Source organism: Chiloscyllium punctatum, chromosome 6 (genome assembly GCF_047496795.1).
Source record: "Chiloscyllium punctatum isolate Juve2018m chromosome 6, sChiPun1.3, whole genome shotgun sequence".
In the NCBI taxonomy this organism is placed as follows: domain Eukaryota; kingdom Metazoa; phylum Chordata; class Chondrichthyes; order Orectolobiformes; family Hemiscylliidae; genus Chiloscyllium; species Chiloscyllium punctatum.
The window spans coordinates 18,841,811-18,863,632 of NC_092744.1; the positions used below are offsets into that span (position 1 = coordinate 18,841,811).

A 21,822-nucleotide genomic window follows, 5' to 3' on the forward strand; every position below is an offset into this window, starting at 1 on the left:
TCCAGCATTTTGAGCTTCCACCGATTTCTGGCAACTGAAAGTGTACTTGGAGGTCTTCAAACAAATGTGAAGATCTTCAATAGGATACTTTAACCCTTGATCAAATAATATTGATGGAGTTTACAGCTGCTTTGTCAGTTATACTAATTATTAGAGTCATAGAGATGTACAGCATGGAAACAGACCCTTCAGTCCAACTTGTCCATGCCGAGCAGATATCCCAACCCAATCCAGTCCCACCTGCCAGCACCCAGCCCATATCCCTCCAAACCCTTCCTATTCATATACCCATCCAAATGCTTTTTAAATGTTACATAAACACATAGGATGGAGGTAAGCAGTATTATCCCTCAATCGAAATAAATACAGCAAAGTCAATTTCAGGAAAGTGAGCACATTATGGAATCTGTACTTTATTCCTCTGCGGTTGACAACTTTCTCACAACCCTTGGACAAAACAGGAAAATTGAACATTATTAAAACCAACCTTGGGTGATAAAAATGAACTCCACAAGCAAAATACATTTCTATCAACACCTGTTTTGCTTTAATAAGCTGGATAAATTCTGAAGCACAGAGGGATACTTGGCTTATTGTACTTGTACCAGATTTCCAAAGTCTTATTTTTAATTCACTCCTGAGATGTAGCATTCGTGGCAAGGATGACATTTGGTGCCCATGACTAGCTGCCCACACACAACTGAGAGTTTACTAGTTGAGAGTGTGATGCTGCAAAAGCATAGCAGGTCAGGCAGCATCCAAGGAGCAGGGGAAATCGACATTTCAGGCAAAAGCCCTTCATCTGGAATTTCGGCCACCTCAGAGGGAGCTTAAAGGTCAATGATATTGGTCAGAGAGTGGATTCAAGTATAAACCGAGGTCAGCTAAAGATGCAGGCTCCCCAAATGGGTATTAATGAACCAATTAAGTTTTAATAATAATCCCTCAGCTTCACGGTCACTTTTACTGATGAGTTTCTCGATTTCCAGGTTTTTTAAAACTTAATGTTGAATTTGAAAAATTTTAAAGTTTCCCTTCTGACCAAGAGCTAAATATCTTGAAGAAAAAAGACACAGGTGAAATCAAATATCAGACTTGAACATGACCAAAGGGTCATTCAGCAAGTAGCATGCTGCTGATATAAATCAATGGCAAGTTACATCGAAGACCAGCAAAATGAAATTCTCTATCTTCAATACGCAGATGCTACACTTAAAACATCTAAACACAGTGGCATTCCCAACTCTTCTTTCTTTGCATTTTGGTCATACATCAATCTTCATTCTTTTCAACAAATGTTACCTGGGCCTATTTTGAAAGGATTTTGTCTTTCTAAGTGCATTAAATCCACTCATTTGAATAATGAATAGACAGTGAGGGCAAGGCGGCAGCAATTATAACATGGAGAGATTCTAAATCATAGGAAAAGAAATGTATCACAGGACAGTAAATCAACATGCTCAATCTTATATTCACAGCAGGAGGCCACTGCGATATCAAATAATTGATGTGAATGATTCATAATTTAACTTGGTCTCCCTCAATGCCCAAAGTGCACTTTTAATTTTAAACAGCAAATGAGTGAGTGTATGGAGTGAGGATGAAGGCATATGCATCCATGTTCAAGGGAAGAAATACACATCCGTTTTATATGTGGTGCTACGATTAACTTTGGGGCTTTTTTTTGTACTGACAGGGAATGATCGACACATTGATTGAGAAAATCTTTAGTTCAATAATTGATGGTATGCATTCCATGAAGTAACGTGTTTGCCTTGCAATACACTGATCAACAGAATGAGATAAATACAAAGTTGCACAGGATCACAAATAGGCATCGTGAGGAAAAAATGATGCGTGTTGCCTCTCCAATGGATGCTGGCTTCCTAGAATTTTAATGCGAACCTCAAGAAGTGAAGTAGTCGCAAATGAACTTCCAGATCTACATCAGCAGTAGCGTTTTTACATGGCATTAAAAACAAAATGATTTATTGTCAGTATTTAAACAACACATTAGAAATAAAGCTAGGGTTTGACAGATCTGAAAACGGAATGCTGTAACTGCTCATATTAGGTCAAATAAAATGAAAACTTGGGTACGCAAATAAAGAGTCAATAGCTGTCTTTTCACCTCAGTACAAGCTCACTGACATCTAAACATTTGCCACTAAACTGTGAACAGATTACAACTCAAAATACATAGATTTGCTCGCTAAGAAAAACAAACATACCTCTCCAAGAAGAACAATGTGTTTTATGAGGGCTACAATCAGATTGAGGTCTATTTTATCATCATCATGCAGAACTTCCAAGGCTTCAATCGTACTGTCAGAATATCTAGAAGGGAAGTGAAACATTAAAAAGAAATCAAATCACGCTACCAATGTTCATAGCTGTTACCACACACTCATTCAGCACACTTGTGAAATCTTTTTACGCCAAAAGTTTACATTTTTGAGAGATAAGTGGCTGATAACTTCAATATTATTACATAATGCACTGATGAACAGTTCAAATCAAATACTGAAATAACAAATGTCTCCCTGCAGAAGGGGTGGAAAACAGAACAGCAGTGTAGGAAGGAAGATAAAGAAATTACATCTACCTCAATTCTCAGCGCTGTCACCAGAATCTCCATAATCCGTAATGGCAAGTGGGTCGGAAAATGAGTCACATGCTTAGAGCAGGGAAAAGCATCGAAAACTACACAACTTTCTCATATAGAATGAGGCCATTCATCTGACTCCTTGTTAGAATGCTCCATAATAATCTTGTATTCTGCTCCCTTCTCAAAGGCCTATAACTCATCTTTACAAGGTTTTTATCATAACCATTTCCTTTGGTTGTGATAAAAACCTTTTAAAGATAGTCTTGATCCAACAGCCTTCTCTCCGTGTAAAGAAATTCCTCCTGATCCACTCTGCTTGCTTAGTCAGTATTATTTCTAACTGATGACTTCCAACCACCCTTACAACATCATAATGAATTCTAAAATTCTCATTTTTAAATCTCATTCTTCTCTCTTCCAATGGAGGAAGTACCAATACACAAATTCACTGCAGAGTAATCTAATTTTCCAAACCGGACGACTTCCTGGTGAATCTTAGTTCTTTGCTCCAAAATGGGCTGCGCCAAAACTGCTCCAAATACCATACTTACAGTCAAAGCAACAATTAAGAGATTGAGCTGATAGATGCAATGTGTTCAAATCTCATCAAGTATTGTGCATCAACAGTAGATGTGGACACCACCACACAGATCAACACATTAATCAATGAAGGATGTCATTGGGAAGGGGACAGAGATAAAGCAGTATATTTTAAAGTTCACATTCCCTGACGAGCAGAGAATCCAGAACCAGGCGTCACCGTACAAGGCGATGAGGAGGCCATTTCAGACTAAGATGAGGAGAAATTATTGCACCCAGATTTTCTGGGTTGCGCTTCGCGGGTCGGTGTGGACTTGTTGGGCCGAAGGGCCTGTTTCCACACTGAAATGTCATCTAATCTAATCTAATCAGATTGTGGTGAGCCTATGGAATTCTCTGTCACAGAAAGCAGTTGAAGCCAAAATAATGAAATCTTTCAGGGAGGACTTAGATATTGATCTTAGGTCTCAAGGGATCAAAGAGTATGGGGAGAAAACAGAACAGGGTACTGAATTGAATGATCAGCAATGATCATATTGAAGGACAAATCAGGTTCAAAAGAGCCTGACTGCCTTCTCCTGCTCTTATTTTCTATGTTTGTCAAATATCTTTTCTGTTACTTTTACATGTTTGTCTTTGAAAGTTTTTGCTTTGAACGAAGTATTATTCAGCTCTGTCAGCCATATACCAGCATACAACACAAAAATGATGTTCAAACTATCTTCAAGAATTTTACAGCCTTAACAGGAGTCCTTTCAGATTTAGTTAACTGTTTTTCTCTCTCCACAAATGCTGCCAAACCTGCTGAATTGCTCCAGCATTTACTGTTATCGTTGTTTTGCAGTAGGTTGGTACATCAGTTTGGATCTTGAGGAAAAAAGTGAAGATACAGGCAAACAATCAATGTGGTACATGGACAACTCGTCATTAGCCAAGTCATTGAAGTAGGGTGATATCACCAAATAAAGGGCCAGGGCCAGTCATTGAAGGCCTCCTCATTTTTCTTCTTGTAGAAGGGGGTAGAAAAGATTTGGTAGGCTGTTGTAGGTTGTTGTATGCTTGTACTTTGTGGATTGGGGGTGAAGCGAGAGCAAAAAAGAGCAACATACTGAAAGGATCAGTGCTGAAGAGGCCCAGACATTAAAGCTCAATCTTGCTAGTGGCCAAATCAGCAGAATCCATCCAGGGCACTTCAAGAGAACCCTGGTGCAAAGTGGCATCCAATATGTACATAAAGGTTCAGGTACTGCACACATCTGTATCCGACTCCAGCTCAAGCATTTTAACTGGAATGAAAATGACTGATGATTTGTTTTTTTGAAATAGGGCCTGGGAGGGATTCATGGTGTCAATAGAAATGATTTGGCTAATGTCACTGCATACCTTCCTTGCAACTCTCTTAAATATTCTGGCCATTGTTGCTGGTATTCTTCCTCCACTCGTTCCTTCTCTGGTCGAAACATGCAACCTTGCATGAATCTCCTCTTGGAGGACGGTCTCCGAATTTCTTGGGTTTGTGGACGATACCTGAATCAAAATGTAAATAAGCGTTAAAGCAGATAATGATAAAGTTAATTAACATCTGTACAAATGCCTTTTGTATATTTTTCACCAAGTTGCATGCTTAAATAAATGGAAAAAATCCAATGCCAAATGTTTACACTGTGCAACTGCATTAAGGTAAATGTCTCTATCCCTTCTACACACAGAGGAAACAGAACACCTTGTATTTGCCTTATAGCAATGACTTCAAGAGAAGGCCAATCCAGGTCATTAACAAACTGACTTACTGGAGCAACTCAATCACATCTTCCAAGATGTATTCCTTCACTGGATAGGTGAATCCCGGAATATGCAGCATGGGACAGGTGCCTGTAAGAAAATGGAGCAAACCGTCACGTTCCTGAACAATGAAGAGAAACTTATATCAACCCCCAGTATTTATTTGTCACAAGTTACCTGGAGCCATTACGTTTCAGAAGTGAAAACCCGGAGCAGAACACTCAACTCCCACACTCCAAAGATGTGCAGTCAGGTGAATTGGCCATGCTAAATTGCCCGTAGTGTTAGGTGAAGGGGTAAATGTAGGGATCTGGGTGGGTTCCGCTTCGGCGGGTCGGTGTGGACTTGATGGGCCAAAGGGCCTGTTTCCACACTAAGTAAACTAATCTAAAAAATCTATTCTAATATCGAAATTTCTACGGGATAAAAATAGAAAGAACGGTTATTGCTGTAAGCCAGAAAATAAAATTGCTGAAAAAGCTCAACAGGTCTGGTAGCATCAGTGGGGAGAAATCAGAGTTAACTTTTTGGATGGAGCAACCCTTCCTTAGAACTTCGATAGTATTGCCACCCAGACGCCATTTTAACCTGGGCCAAATCTAATGGAATGGTCTTAAACAGAGCAGAATTTTAAACGCAAGTGAGTTGCAGTTTAGACTGGAGTAGATTAGATTAGATTAGATTAGATTACTTACAGGCCTTCAGCCCAACAAGTCCACCCGACCCACCGAAGCGGAACCCACCCAGACCCATTCCCCTACATTTACCCCTTCACCTAACACTGCAGGCAATTTAGCATGGCCAATTCACCTAATCTGCACATTTTTGGACTGTGGGAGGAAACCCACGCAGACACGGGGAGAATGTGCAAACTCCACACAGAGAGGCACCTGAGGTGGGAATTGAATCCAGGTCTCTGGGCGCTGTGAGGCAGCAGTGCTAACCACTGTGCCACCGTGCCGCCCACCATGATCTTTCCCACGAGTTCAAAGGTCCAGAAATGCAAACAGTTATTGCCCCAAAATATGGCCACACTCTGAAACTGGAATGGCAAGAGTCCACCAATTGCACCCAATTCAGTGTGAATAAACTTGATGAATATTAGCGAATTAGTTGTTTATACACGTTTATTTGGTTTCTAACGGACTCATTCAAAAAGCAGAGACTGCAGTGTTGCTTCATACTTTTGGTGAGGGGTTGAAAGCTACTTTGAAGTAAGAGTTATTTAGACCACAGAGGCAAGACATAGCAGAAGTAGGCAGTCAGCCTTCAGTCTGCTCTGTCATTCAATAACGTCAGGAGTCACACAACATGAGGTTATAGTCCAATAGGTTTATTTGAAATCATCATCAGGTGAAGTTCCAGTCTTCAGACTTCATCTGAGGAAGGAGCAGCATTCCGAAAGCTGGTGACCTCAAGCAAGCCGAATGGACGGGTTGGACCGAAAGGTCTGTTTCCATGCTGTACATCTTTATGATTCTATGTACATCGAGTAACCTCGTGTCACATGACTTCTAATTTTGCCCACCCAGTCCAACACAGGCACCTCCACATCATACCTCGCATTCAATGAGAGGATAATCCCTAACTCCATAACTGCATTTTCCTGCCTTTTCCTGCCTTTTCCTACAACCAATAATTCCCCCATTGAAAATCTGTCCATATCTTCGGCTTGAATATCGTCTGTGGCCAAGTCTCGATAGCCCTTTACGTTAGGAATTCCATAGATTCACAACCCTAGGAGGAGAAATTCCTCATCTATCTTAAAATGTACAAAGCCAGATTCTGAGATTATGTCCTCTGGTCCTAGAGTCTCCCAGGGAGAACTAGCCATTTGGATATGGAACTGGCTCAAAGGTAGAAGACGGAGGGTGATGGTGGAGGGTTGTTTTTCAGACTGGAGGCCTGAGACCAGTGGAGTGCCACAAGGATTGGTGCTGGGTCCATTACATTTTTTCATTTACATAAATGATTTGGATGTGAGCATAAGAAGTACAGTTAGTAAGTTTACACATGACATCAAAATTGGAGGTGTAGTGGATAGCGAAGGAGGTTACCTAAGATTACAAAGGATCTTGACCAGATGGGCCAATGGGCTGAGAAGTGACAGATGAAGTTTAATTCAGATAAATGAGAGGTGCTGCATTTTGGGAAAGGAAATCTTAGCAGGACTTATACACTTAATGGTAAGGTCCTAGGGAGTGTTGCCGAACAAAGAGACCTTGTTCATAGCTCCTTGAAAGTGGAGTCACAGGTAGATAGGATAGTAAAGGTGATGTTTGGTATGCTTTCTTTTATTGGTCAGATTATTGAGTACAGGAGTTGGGAGGTCATGTTGCGGCCGTACAGGACATTGGTTCGGCCACTGTTAGAATATTGCTTGTAATTCTGGTCTCCTTCCTACCGGAAAGATGTTGTGAAACTTGAAAGGGTTCAGAAAAGATTTACAAGCATGTTGCCAGGGTTGGAGGATTTGAGCTACAGGGAGAGACTAAACAGGCTGGGACTGTTTTCCCTGGAGCGTCAGAGGCGGAGGGGTGACCTTATAGAGGTTTACAAAATCATGAGGGGTATGGATAGGATAAATAGACAAAGTGTTTTCCTGGGGTCAGGGAGTCCAGAACTAGAGGGCATAGGTTTAGGGTGAGAGGGTAAAGATATAAAAGAGACCTAAGGGGCAACTTTTTCACGCAGAGGGTGGTACGTGTATGGAATGAGCTGCCCGAGGATGTGGTGGAGTCTGGTACAACTGCAACATTTAAAAGACATTTGGATGGGTGTATAAATAGGAAGGGTTTGGAGAGAAATAGGCCAGGTGCTGGCAGGTAGGACTAGATTGGGTTGGATTATCTGGCTGGCATGGACAGGTTGGACCGAAGGGTCTGTTTCCATGTTGTATGTCTCTATGACTCTATAGCAAGGGGAACCAACCTCTCCATATCTTCCCTTTCAAGTCTTTAAAAAATCTTGCATATTTCAATAAGGTTGCCATCTAAATTCAAGTGACTACAGGCCCAACCTATCTCTGGCATCAGCCTCATGAACCTTCACTGGACTACATCCAATGCCATGCATCTTTCCTTAGATAAGGGGCCTAAAAGTGTACACGGTATTCTAGCTGCAGCCTGAACAAGAACAAAGTAAATTACAGCACATGAACAGGACCTTTGTCCTTCCAAACCTGCGCCAATCCAGATCCTCTATCTAAACCTGTCGCCTATTTCCTAAGGTTCTGTATCCTTCTGCTCCCTGCCAATGCATGTATCTGTTGAGGTACATCTTAAATGACACTATCATGCCTGCCTCTACCACCTCTGTTGGCAACGCGCTCCAGGCATCCACCACCCTCTGCATTAGGAACTTTCCTCACATATCTCCCTTAAACCTTTCCCCTCTCACCTTGAGTTCGTGACCCCTAGTAACTGAGTCCCCCACTCTGGGAAATAGCTTCTTGATATCCACCCTGTCAATACCTCCCATGATTTTGTCAAACTCAGTCAGGTCCCCCCTCAATCTGTCTTTCTAATGAAAATAATCCTAATCCATTCAACCTCTCTTTATAGCTAGCGCCCTCCATTTCAGGCAACATCCCGGTGAATTTCCTCTGCACCCTCTCCAAAACATCCACATCCTTCTGGTAATGTGGTGACCAGAACTGTATGCAGTATTCCAACTGTAACATGACCTGCTGACTCTTGTGCTCAATACTCCGCCCGATGAAGGAAAGCATGCCATATGCCCTCTTGACAACTCCATCGACCTGCTTTGCCAACTTCAGGATACAATGGACTTGAACACCTAGATCTCTCTGCACATCAATTTTCCATTTACTGTATAGATTAGATTTTTTTTAGATTACTTACAGTATGGAAACAGACCCATTGGCCCAACAAGTCCACACCAACCCAAAGCGCAACCCACCCAGACCCATTTCCCTACATTCACCCCTTCACCTAACACTACGGGCAATTTAGCATGGCCAATTCACCTAATCTGTACATTTTTGGACTGTAGGAGGAAACCGGAGCACCCAGAGGAAACCCACATAGACACGGGGAGAATGTGCAGACAGTCGCCTGAGGCGGGAATTGAAGCCGGGTCTCTGGAGCTTTGAGGCAGCAGTGCTAACCACTTGCCACCGTGGCGCCCACATAGTTCTCTCTTAAATTATCATCCAAAATGCATTATCTGGCATTTGCTTGGACTGAACTCCATTTGCCATTTCTCCACTCAACTCTCCGATCAATCTATATTCTACTGCATTCTGACAGTCCCCTTCATTATCTGCTACTCCATCAATTTTCGTGTCATCTGCAAACTTTCTAATCAGACCATCTATACCTTCCTCCTCATCATTTATGTGTATTACAAACAACAGTAGTCCTAACACTGATCCCTGTGGAACACCACTGATCACAGTTCTCCATTTTGAGAAACTTCCTTTCATTGCTAATGTCTCCTGCTGCCCAGCCAGTTCTCTACCCATCTAGCTTGTACATCCTGGACCCAATATGACTTCAGTTTCTCCATCAGCTTACCAAGGGGAACCTTATCAAATGCCTCACTGAAGTCCATGCGTATGACATCTTCAGCCCTTCTCTCCTCAATCAACTTTGTCATTTCCTCAAAAGAATTCTATTAAGTTAGTAAGACATGACCTTCCCTGTACAAAACCATGTTGCCTATCACTGATAAGGCTATTTCCTTCCAAATGTAAATAGATCCTAACCCTTAGTATTTTCTCCAGCACCTTCCCTACCCTGATGTCAGGCTCACTGGTCTATAACTACCTGGATTACCCCTACTACTGTTCTAAAACAAGGAAACAACATTAGCAACTCCACAGTCCTCCAAGACCTCACCCATGCTCAAGGATGCTGCAAAGTTAGGGCCCCAACTATTTTCTCTCTCGCTCCCCTCAGTAACCTACGATAGATCCCATCCAGATCTGGGGATTTGTTCACCATAATGACTTTTAGAGAACACAATACTGTCTCCCTCCTTATGCCAACTTGACAGAGTAATCAAACAGCTATCCCTAAAAGTAACATCCATCATGTCCCTCTCCTTGGTGAATACAGACACTAAGTACTCAATAAGAATCTCACCCATTTTCTCTGACTCCATACGTAACTTTCTCCTTTGTCCTTGAGTGGGCCAACCCTTTTGCTCCTTATATATGAATAGAAGACTGATTTTTCTTAACCCTGTTTGCTAAAGATATCTCATGATTCCTTTGAGCACTCTTATTTCTTTGTTTCAGAGTGGTTCCACTTTCCTTAATGTTCTTCCAAAGCTTTGTGTGCTTTTTCCTCTGAACTAGTCTCAATTTCACCAGTCATCCATAGTTCCCTAATCTCATCATTTCCATACCTCATTTTCAGAGGGACATGTCTGTCCTACACTCTATTCAACGTCTCTTTAAAAGCCTCCCACATATCAAATGTGGATTCACCTTCAAACAGCTGCTCCCAATCCACATTCCCCAGCTCCTACCAAATTTTGCTATAGTTGTCCTTGCCTCAATTTAGCACTCTTCCTTTGGGACCACTCTCTTCTTTGTCCAGAAGTATTCTAAAATTTACAGAATCATGATCACTATTCCCAAAGTAATCCGCTAATGAAACTTCAGCCACCTGGCTGGGCTCATTCCCCAACACCAGGACCAGTGTGGCCCCTTCCAGAGTTGAACTATTCACACACTGCTCTATAAAACCCTCCTGGATGTTCCTTACAAACTCTGCTCCATCTAAACCTCTAAAACAAAATGAATCCCAGTCAATGTTGGGAAAATTAAAATCTCCCATCACCACCACCCTGTTGCTCTGACACCTTTCTATAATCGGTTTCCTTATTTGTCCCTCTCTCTCATGCTCATTGTTGGGAGGCCTGTGGTACAGCCCCAGCATTGTTACCACACCCTTCCTATTTCTGAGGTCTGCCCATATTGCCTCACTGCTCAAGCCCTCCACCTGCCCTCCTTCAGCACAGCTGTGATATCTTCTTTGACCAGTAATGCAACTCCTCCATCCCTTTTACCTCCCTCTCTATTGCACCTGAATCATCCATATTCTCGGATATTTGGCTGCCAATCTTGCCCTTCCATTAACCAAGTTTCAGTAATAGCAATATCATCATATTCCCAGGTAGTAATCCAAGCCCTAAATTAATCTGCCTTACCTAGTACACATCTCACATTAAAAAAAAGCACCTCAGACCACCTGTCCCTTTGCATTCATCATCTGCTCCCTGTCTACTCTTCCCCTACGTTACACTGACTACATTTTCTCCTTACTTACAGGTTTTAGTTACTACCCCTTTACTGTCACTAACCTAGTGTAGTTCCCACGTCCCCCAACCCCGGCTCACCATATTAGTTTTAAACCCTCCCCAACAGTGCTAGCAAAAGGTTCCCCTAGGACATTGGTTCCAGTCCTGCCTACGTGTAGACTGTCCAATTTAACAAAGCCCCACCTCTCCCAGAACCTGTCCCAATGTCCCAAAAATCTGAAGCCCTCCCTCCTGCACCATCTCTCAAGCCATGCATTCATTTTGCCTATTCTTTCAATTCTACTTGGACTAGTGCCTTGTAGTTTTAGCAAAACTTCTCACTGTTATACTCTTTGGAATGACTGTTATACTGTCATTCCCTTTGAATGAAAGGCCAGCATTTCATTTGCCTTCCCAATTACCTGCTGAAACTGAATGCTAACTTTTTATGATTCATGGATGAGGATTCCCAAACCCCTTTGTGCTGTAGCTTTTTGCAAGTTTTTCTCCAGCATTTGTTGGTCAGTGCATTGAGTGTAAGAGTTGAGACGCATGTTGTGGCTATACAGGACATTGGTAATGCCACTATTGGAATACTGTGTGCAATTCTGGTCTCCCTGCTAAAGGAAGGATGTTGTGAAACTTGGAAGGGTTTGTAAAAGATTTACAAGGATGCTACAAACATCTTTATGTCAGACGGTTTGAGCTATAGGGAGAAGCTGAATAGACTGGGGCTATTTTCTCTGGAGCATTGGAAGAGGAGGGCTGTGATCTTATAGAGGTTTAGGAAATCATGGTGGCATGGATAGGTAAAAGACAGGGTAGGGGGGGAGGGGGGGGACAAAAAAGTCCAAAACTAAAGGGAATAGGTTTAAGGTGAAAGGGGAAAGATTTAAAAGGGACCTAAGGGGCAAAGTTTTCACACAGTGTGGTGCATGCATGGAATGAGCTGCCAGAGGAAGGTGGTGCTGGCTGGTACAATTACAACATTTGAAAGGCATCTGGAATGGGTATACGAGCAGGAAATGTGTTGAGGGATACAGGGCAAATAGGACTAGATTTATTTAGGATATCTGGTCCACACAGTTGAGTTTGACCGTAGGGTCTGTTCCCACGCTGAAAATCTCTATGACTATTTAAATAATATTCAGCTCTTCTTTTCTTCTTGCAAGTGCATAACCTTATATCTTCCCACATTATATTCCATCTGCCAAGTTTTTGCCTACTTGCTTAACCTATCTATCTCCCTCACCACTTTAGTTCCAATATATTTTTGGTTCATATGCAAATTTGGTTACATACATTCATTTGCTTCAGCCAAGTCATGAATATATATAGTAAATAACCATGGCCCTGGAACTAACCTCTTTGGCACTCAACTCCTTTCTAAAAACGGCCCCTTATCCCAACTCTCCTATTAGTTGGCAAATCTCCTATTTATGCTAATGGACTACCACCATGGGTCAGATTTTAAGAGCTGCTGTTGACATCTCTTATACCAAAGGCACAACCAATGGTCAGCTTGTGCAGTGAAACCAACAGCAGCAGTGCCTGACCCTGGAAGTGTCTCAATGCTCAGTGACAGCAATAAGCGAGTTTCCACTTGTAAGCTCACAATTCCACCAAAACAGTCCAATCATTCTGACCAACACCCACAAAAAGTCCAGGAAGCCAGAATCACAAGCAAATAGCTTGCACAATATTAAAAAAAAACAAAATGCTTTTTGCTAGTAAATCTTCATTCTAACCCCAGGAAAGAAAATTAAAAGATGAATCTCTTGCTGTAAATTTAACTTCAGTATCAAGACAACAGAGTGCTGAACCATTTTATTGCACTTTCCAGATTTTGGGAAAACACAGCCCGAGATCAAAGTATCCACTTCATTCTACATTCTTGTTACATTGATACTGCATGCATTCTCTGGATATAAACATTGCTGGCGAGGTTGACCTTTGTTACACATCCTACACACCCTCATGCCCCATTAAGCTTACTAAAAAGAAAGGAAGACGTATGGGAGTAGCTTGCTAAACCACTTCGCACAGCTGTTAAGAGTTAATCTGTGTAACCAAAGGAAGGACTGACTGCAAATGCTTTGTTTGACCAAGGTTTATGAAGGTTCACTGGTTATGCCCCAAAATCAGACACCCTGGTTACCAGGCAGAATGACAGCATAAACATTATACACACGGCAAAAAACATTCGGAAGAATGAGGAGACATAGACGAGGAGGAATTTGCAGGTCTCTGGAGGAACAGTAAAGAGACTAACCGGATTGCTCTCTCAAACAGCCAAGATAGGTTTCCTTCAGTGCTGAATAATAGTTAATTTTAAAAAACCAACAGACTGAGTTCACCGAAGTCTCAACAAGAATTTGCTAATCCTACTTACCAAAATATTCTGAAAACTTGTCAGCATTTAGAGTTGCACTCATCAATATCACCTTCAGATCTGGCCTAAAAGGCAGGATGTCCTTCACAATTGTCATCAGGACATCTGACTGCAAACTCCTCTCATGGACCTCGTCCAAAACAAGGTGACTGACAGTAGATAGAAGACTGTGGAAAGGAGATTTTTTTTAAACTAAGTGTTATTAAGACTGCACCAACTATATTATTTTGAGAGACAAATTGGAATTAGAGAGTAAGTAGGTGATGCTTGGAATTGGGGATATATAATTAAGAACTTATCCTGAATAAAATGAACTATATACCATAATAATTAGTTCTGTACTTACGAGTCTGACTGTAGCCACTGGAGAATGATTCCAGTCGTGCAGTACAAGATGGAACCTTGTTTCCGTGGCAGGCGGCTGTTAAGCAAGACAGAAAATGTTTAAATAAACGTTGGAAAACATACTTTCCATCAAACAGCTCCTAAGTCAGTTGTATAAATTAACTAAAAGCACGTGTTCTGCACGTAAAAGGTTTCTTGTGAACCTTGTTGTAGATTTTCTTCGAGTTGTGTTTAATTGGCTCATTCAGTCTCTATCACCTGTAGCAGTCTGTATCAATTGATACAGAAGGAGAAATTCAGTAGCAGCAGCGCTGAGTGGGTACCACTCATCTGTGTCAGAATAATGCAGGTTAATGTGTCACTTCGTGTCTTGACCACTAAAGTTTAGGCGGACATTCTAGTGCAATACCAGCACAGCCCATAAACCATTTTACAGGTGAGATGTTAAACCCAGGCCCTGTTTGCCCCCTCAAGAGTACACAAAAGATCCCAAGATACCACTTCAAAGAGGAGGAGGGGAATTCAGTTTAATTTTTATCTTCTAACCAGCAGTTTAAAAAACAGATCATCACAGCGCTGTTTGTGGGACAACACATCATGTAAACAGATGGTTGTATTGAGTGCAAGTTCCATTTATATATCTGCACACCTAGTGGTCTAATTCAAACACATCAGGTTAATATCATTGGACAACTGGTAGCTTACATATCTGGTTACACAATTAGATAAAGATATCCACAACACAGTTAGCCAACATCAAGGCCATCAAATCAGTTGCAGGTACGAGGACCCCAGAATAATGAATTGGGGGGGCCGAGTATATGACAGGGAAGTTCCTTTGACAGCCAGGATGACAGAAGCAAACATTCCACATTTCAGGAATTCTTTCAAACAGTTATTCATTCCCAGGATGCAGGCATTTCTGGCTAGGCCAATATTATTGCACAGAGGGCAGTTAAGCAAAAACCACATTGCTGTAAGTCTGGAGTTGCACATAGATCAGGCCAAGAGGATGGTAAATTTCCTCTCCTGAAGGAGGCCAGAGAACCAGATGAGGTTTTTCTTTCCCTGATGGCTGACAGTGATTACTTGACCACCATTATGTCAGCTGTTGATTCCAGACTTTATTAAATTCAAATTTCACCATCTGCCACAGTGAGATTCGATACCAAGTCCTTGGATTCTCAATTGCTCACCCAGTGACATTTCACTGTGCACTGGCACAGTGGCAAAGAGGCATGACAATTAGAATATATAGAGATTAAATAAATGGGTGGGCTCAGGTCCAGAGAGAAAGCAAATTCAGTGCAAGAATGGATAAAGGGAGACACTTGAGAAAACTCCCTTGTTTTCCTTCAAAATAGTGAATGGGTCTTTTATGTTCACCTGAACACACAAATAGGGACTAGATTTGGTATTTTGTGTGAAAGCATTCCATACAGTACAGCACATTCTTCAGTACTGCTCTGGAATGTCAGCCTATACTTCATGCTCCAGTGGGACTCGAACCAACAACTTCCTCAGTGGTAGGAGTGCTATCAGTTGATACAGACTGCTACAGCTGATATAGACTGAATGAGCCATTAAACACAACTCTAAGAAAGTCTGGCATAATCCTGATCAAATTCACAAAAAGATTCACAAGAAACCTTTTATGTGCAGAACATTAACTGAAAGTAATTTATACAACTGAACTGAAAACATCTCAGGTCAAACTCAGGACATAATGAAAAACCTAATATAGTTTCATTAATCAGTGCAAGGGGTCATCATTGCACAGGAAGAACAGCGAAAAGAAAGCAGTGCTCAAAATCCAATATTCGCTTCTACATTCGAAACGACATTGGATACTAGGTTGTTCTATAATTATTCCATTCACACAATCAACTTTATGATCAGTCCTATTTGCAGTTTCTTAGTCAATACATGGCTCACGAATGACATCAAGACGCTGGATTATGTGGTCATTATCATATTTTACGTTTGCAGGAACTTTTAAAAATAAACGTACTTTGTTGTTCTAAAGCACTTTGGAAAACTTTGAGGTGATAAGCAAGTGCACTAAACTAACACTTGGAATGGAGAAAAGCTCAACTAATATCCACAAGTTCAGAAGAGAGATTTTTATTCATTCATGGATGTGGACATTGCTGGTTGGGCTACTGCATATCCATAGCTGCCCTTGGGAAAAGGGTTGATGAGCTTCTTGATGAAATTTCTTTGGTGTAGATGCACCCAATGTGTTAGGGAGGGAGTTGCAGAATTGTGACCCAGTGACAGTGATAAAAGAGCAACGCATTTCCAAATCAGGATGGTGAGTGGCTTCAAGGGGCAATTGCAGTTGGAGGTTCTCCCATGTAGTTGTTGCCCTTGTTCCCTCTAAATAGGGGCGATCATGGATTTGGAAGGTGTTATCTAATGAGCCTTGGTGAACTTCTATTGTACATCTTGTACATCGTACACACTGTTGCTATTGATAGTTGGTGAGAGGAGTGAGTGTTTGTGGATGTAGTGCAAATCACACAGGCTACTTTATTCTGGATGGCATAATACTTCTTGAGTGTTGTTGGACCTGCAATCATTCATCGAAGTGTATTCTACCACACTCCTGTGCCTTGTTGATGGTGGGTAGGATTTGGGGCCTGGGTGATGAGTGACTCACAGCAGGATTACTTGCCATGGACCAGCTTTTTGTCATCACAGTATTTATGTGAATACCCCAATTTGGTTTCTGATTAGTGGTAACACTCTAGATGCTGATGGTGAGTATTCAGTGATGGTAATGCCATCAAACCGTAATGGGATGATCGTTAGGTTTACTCTTGCTGTAGATGGTCACTGCCTATGTGAGATCAATATTATTTGCTACCTGTGAGCCTAAGTTGGAATATTGTCCAGTTCTTGCTGTATTTGGACATGAACTGTTTCAGTATATGCAAAGTCATAAATGGTGCTCAACATTATGCAACCAGTAAACATCCCCACTTCTGACCAGAAAGACATTGAAAGTCATTGATGATGCATCTGAAGATGTTTGGGCTAAGGCACTATCCTGACAAGCCCCTGCAAAGATGTTCTGGAGCTGAGATAACCAACCTCCAACATCCACAACCACTCTTGCTTTACACTGGTACAACTACGACCAGAGACATTTCCTGTTTCCACTTTTGCTCAGTTTACTTGATGTTGATTTTGGTCAAACATGGTCCTGGTAGCAAAGGCGGTCACTTTCATTTCATCTCTGAAGCTCAGGTCTTTGGTTCAAGCTTGAACTAAGGTCATGAGCTGAGAAGCCCTAGCAAAACACAAACTCAGCAAGTGCTGCTAGACAATGTTAATGTCTCTTTCCATTACTCTCCTAATAGCTGAGAATAGAAACCTAGGTCATTTTCCAGTGTTGTGATCATACTGCTACACCTTAGCTACAACTGCAAGACTGGAGCACATGCCTTCAGTACTTTCCCTGGCATGCTGGCAGAACCAATAGCCTTTCAGGATCCAGTATCTTCAGCCATTTCTTGATATCATGGGGAGTGAATCAAATTGGCCAAAAACCTGCAACTGTTGCTGTGGACTTCTGAAACAGATCGAAATGGATCATCCACTTGGCACTTCTAGCTGAAGTTTGTTGCAAATACACTAACGTGTTGGGCTCTCCCATTTTAGAGAATGGGGATATTTGTGAAGCCTCCTCTGCTGATGAGCAGCTTAATTTTCCTGCACCATTCATGACTGGATGTAACAGGACTGGCGAACCTAGATCTTATTAGCTGGCTGTAGAATTGCTTATTCCTACCAATCACTTGCTGCTTACCTTGTGTTATAGCTTCACCAGGCTGACTTGTCATTGCTATATCTGCTGGTGCTGCTCTTGGCATGCCTTCCTGCACTCTTCATTGAACCAGAGTTGATCACTGGCTTGATGTTGCAGAGGAATGAAGATAAGTCAGGACTTGAGGTTACGACATTATATCAGAGTACAATCCTGCTGCTGCTGACAGTTCACAGCACCTCATTCATGCCCAATCTTGAGTTGACAAATCTGTTTAAACTCTATCCCATTTAGAAAAGCAGTAGTGCCTCATAACACAGAGGATATCTTCACCATGAAGACGGGACTTTGCCTCTGAAAGGACTGTGCGATGGTCACTATGTCAAGGACAAATACATCTGTAGCAGGTCAATCTGATAGGATGAGATCAAGTACTTTTTACTTTTTAATTTCTTCACCAATTGCCACAGACATGGCAGATCCAGCAGGTGAGTCCTTTAGGACTCATTAAGCTCAGTCAGTAGCAGTGCTGCTGAGCCACTCTTGGGGATGGAGAGTGAAGTCCCTTTCCATCCTCAGTGCTTTCTCCAAATGGTGCTGATTCACAATCACATTGTAATCAGCAAGATGTTTCCTTGACCATGTTCTGACCTGGTGCCATCGGGCTTCACAGGTCCACAGTCAGTGCTGAGGACTTCCAGGACAATCCCTGTTTGGCCGTGTATTACACAGATACCACATCTGTACTGATAGTGAGACAGGGCATATCCAAGGTGACCGATGGTGTTGTCTGGAACATTGTAAGTATGATTCGGAGAATAGGCTATTGTTTGGCAACTTTATCAAGAAGCAACTGCATTTGAAACATAAAAGATCCTGAGGGTCTTGACAGGATAGATATGCAAAGGATGCTTCCTTTCTCACGAGAACCTAGAACGCAAAATTACTGTTTAAAAATAACAGATCATCCATTTAACACAGACAGACGAGGAGTCTTTTTCTGAGAATTGAGTGTCTTTGGAACTCTGCTTTGGAAGGAAGAAAGTCTTTGATTACTTAAGGCAGAGATTAATTGATTCATGATAAGAAAGTGGGTGAAAGGTAAGAGTGGGGGAGGGGGAAGAAAAGAGAGGGAGACAGAGTGGGAGAGAACGCAAGCGGAGTCATCAGATCATCTATGATTTCAATGCAAATTCTTTCTCACTGTTTACAATTGATGTTTGTTTTCCCAAAGCAGAATGCCAGAGTTAGAGATGTACAGCACAGAAACAGAACATTCAGTCCAACTCGCCCATGCCGACCAGATATACAAGATAAATCCAGTCCCATTTGCCAGCATTTGGTCCAAACCCCTCTAAATCCTTCCTATTAATATACCCATCCAAATGTCTTTCAAATGTTGTAAAATCTTGTAATTGTACCAGTCTCCACCGCTCCCTCTGGCAGCTCATTCCATACACACACCACCCTCTGCATGAAACAATTTGCCTCTTAGGTCCCTTTAAAGCTTTCTCTTCTCATCTTAAACTTATGCCCTCTAGTTCTGGACACCCCACCCCAGGGAAAAGACCTTGTCTATTTACCCTATCCATGTCCCTCATGACTTCATAAACTTTTGTAAGGTCAACCCTCAGCCTCCGACGCTCCAGGGAAAACAGCCCCAGCTTATTCAACCTCTCCCTATAGCTCAAACCCTCTAACCCTGGCAAAATCCTTTTACAACTTTTCTGAACCCTTTCAAGTTTCACAACGTCTTTCCTGTAGCAGGGGAGACTAGAATTGTACACAGCACTCCAAAGGTGGCCTAATCAATGTCCTTTACATTTCTATTAAAGATGTCAACTGAGAAGTACTGTGAATATACATCATGCAATTCCAGATAGTGATGTTCCAACAGGAAGCTTGCTTCTTGCAAATACAAGCAGTTTTTCTCTTCGTCAGGCCATGTATTAGTTTACAGATCTATAACCAGTAAAACAGGCAGGATAACAATAGTGACTAGAGGAATAGAAACCATCTCACCTAGTGCTATTGCTGTTACGCATTTAGTTTGCCTGATCACAAACCAAAAGGAACTATTTGATCAATGGACACGCTCAAATCACCTGACATGTACACATTATTGGGCGGCACCTGATGCTTTGAACTAGAGTCAGTTCTGCTAGAACGCAAGTTTCTTCAATGCAGATTGGCTATAACACAACTGAAGAATTTAGACCATTATTTATAGAATGCGAACTTTTCTTAACTATATTGGCTACAATGCAATTCCAGTCCCATTGGTTTGGATGGTGCTGCTATTACTCTATTTTCTTATAACGGGGCTTGCATGGGAATGGAACTATCATATTATATCAAAACAGACTGTACAGCATCTGGTAACCAAGTTCATCCGTGGCACAACTGAAAGAGTTGGAATTAAAAGGGTCTTTCTTGCATTGGCAGGTTGCGAGCAGTGGGGTATAGCAAGCACCAGTACTTCAGGCCCTCAGGAATCATTTGGAGGTGGGCCAAATGTAATACTTTCCAATTTGCAGATGATACAAAACTAAGAAAGAATGCATGTGGTGAGGAAGATAGACAACTGCTTCAAGAGGTTTTGGACAGGCTTAATGAATGAACAATAATGTGACAGGAGAAGGTAATGTGGAAAAATATTAGGCTATCTACTTTGGGAAGTGGAAGAAAGGTACAGAATATTTGTTTAAATGGCAGAAGGTTAGAAAGTGTAGATGAGCAAGGGGTCCTGGGTGCCCTTGTCAGTAATGCATTGAAGGTAAATATGCAGATGCAGCAAGGTATTAGGAAGGCTAATGGAATGCTAGCCTTATTCACAACAGGATTTCAATTGAGTTATAGTGAAATCTTGATGCAACTGGAGAGAAGCTGAGTTAGATTATGTACTGTATGCATATTGGACTCCTTAAATCAGGAAGGATACTATTGCCATTAAGGGAGTGTAACAAAGATTCACCAGACTTGATCGCAAGATGGCAAGACTGCCCTCCAAACAGATTTTGGGCAAACTGGGCTTGTATCCTCCATAGCTTCGAGGAATGACTCACAACAATTTACAAAATATTTAATGGGATAGTTAGGGTGGATGCACATGTTTCCCCTGGTTGGGAAGGCTAAAACCGGGGGCACTAAGTGCAATGCCACTAAGGGGACGTGGCAGGTAAAAGGCAGTGAAGTGATTGATCAGCTCTGATCGTACTGAATGGTGGGGTAGGCTCAATAGGCTGAATGGCCAACTTCTATCCTAATGAACAATTCACGAGCACTAATCATGCCTTAATCCAACTCCCATGAGTTAACAAACAGGTGGTACTAACCTCTGTAACCTGATCTGGTAGCCAGTACTGTTCCCTTCACCGCAGGCTTCAGCTCTTTCTGCTGCGACCCTCTCAGCTATCTGAAAGTGCAAAAATAAAACAACACTTACAGGCAACAATAAGAGTAGGCCATTCAGCCCTAACCTTACAGCCTTTGCTCATTATTTCACAATATTCTCACCCAAACAAAATCCATTGTTTTCAGTTTTGAAAGGTCCAAAAGAGCTCCTGGGCTGACTTGCTTTGCACTACCTACTGAAAAGGTGATTCCCGATTTCACTCCTGCATGCCCTGGCTTTAATTTTAAGTTTTTTTTTTGTGTTCAAATCCCTCCTCAGAAACTTCTCTGTATCTACCCAATGGAATAAACAGTGCGGTGATGGCAATTTCACAGGAGCAGGAGTCCAGAGGCAGAGGAGAATGCTCTATTGATACAGGTTCAAATCCCATCACGGCAGCTGGGGAAGTTCCATTCAATGGATGCATTCTGGAATCATGAAGCTATCATTACCTGTCACAATAATCCATCCAATTCACCAATGCCCTTTAGAGAAAGGAATTTGCCAAACTTATCTGGTCTAGCCTACACGTGACTCCAGTGTCACAGTAACGTGGTTGCCTCTTACTTGCCTCAAACATCCTACCACTCATTTCAAGGACAATTTTAGATAGGCAACTACTGACCTTACCAGCGATACACACACTCCCAGAGAAAATTAAAAACATCAGTGAATCTTAATTCTCCACGAGGAAAAGAGCTTTACAGGGTGAATTGAAC

At 41.8% G+C, this 21,822-nt stretch overlaps 1 protein-coding gene across 2 annotated transcripts in view; it reads right to left on the reverse strand.

Annotated features, from left to right (window-relative positions):
- Positions 1-21,822, reverse strand: part of dhx36 (DEAH (Asp-Glu-Ala-His) box polypeptide 36) — an 89,243-nt gene that overhangs the window by 44,163 nt on the left and 23,258 nt on the right. For both annotated transcript variants that reach the window (XM_072572089.1, XM_072572088.1), the window contains exons 6-11: positions 21,045-21,124; positions 13,939-14,013; positions 13,593-13,759; positions 4,939-5,020; positions 4,532-4,675; positions 2,232-2,337 (exon numbers count right to left, since the gene is read on the reverse strand). In XM_072572089.1, coding sequence (XP_072428190.1) covers positions 2,232-2,337; positions 4,532-4,675; positions 4,939-5,020; positions 13,593-13,759; positions 13,939-14,013; positions 21,045-21,124 — 654 coding nt within the window. The remainder of the gene's footprint in view (positions 1-2,231; positions 2,338-4,531; positions 4,676-4,938; positions 5,021-13,592; positions 13,760-13,938; positions 14,014-21,044; positions 21,125-21,822) is intronic.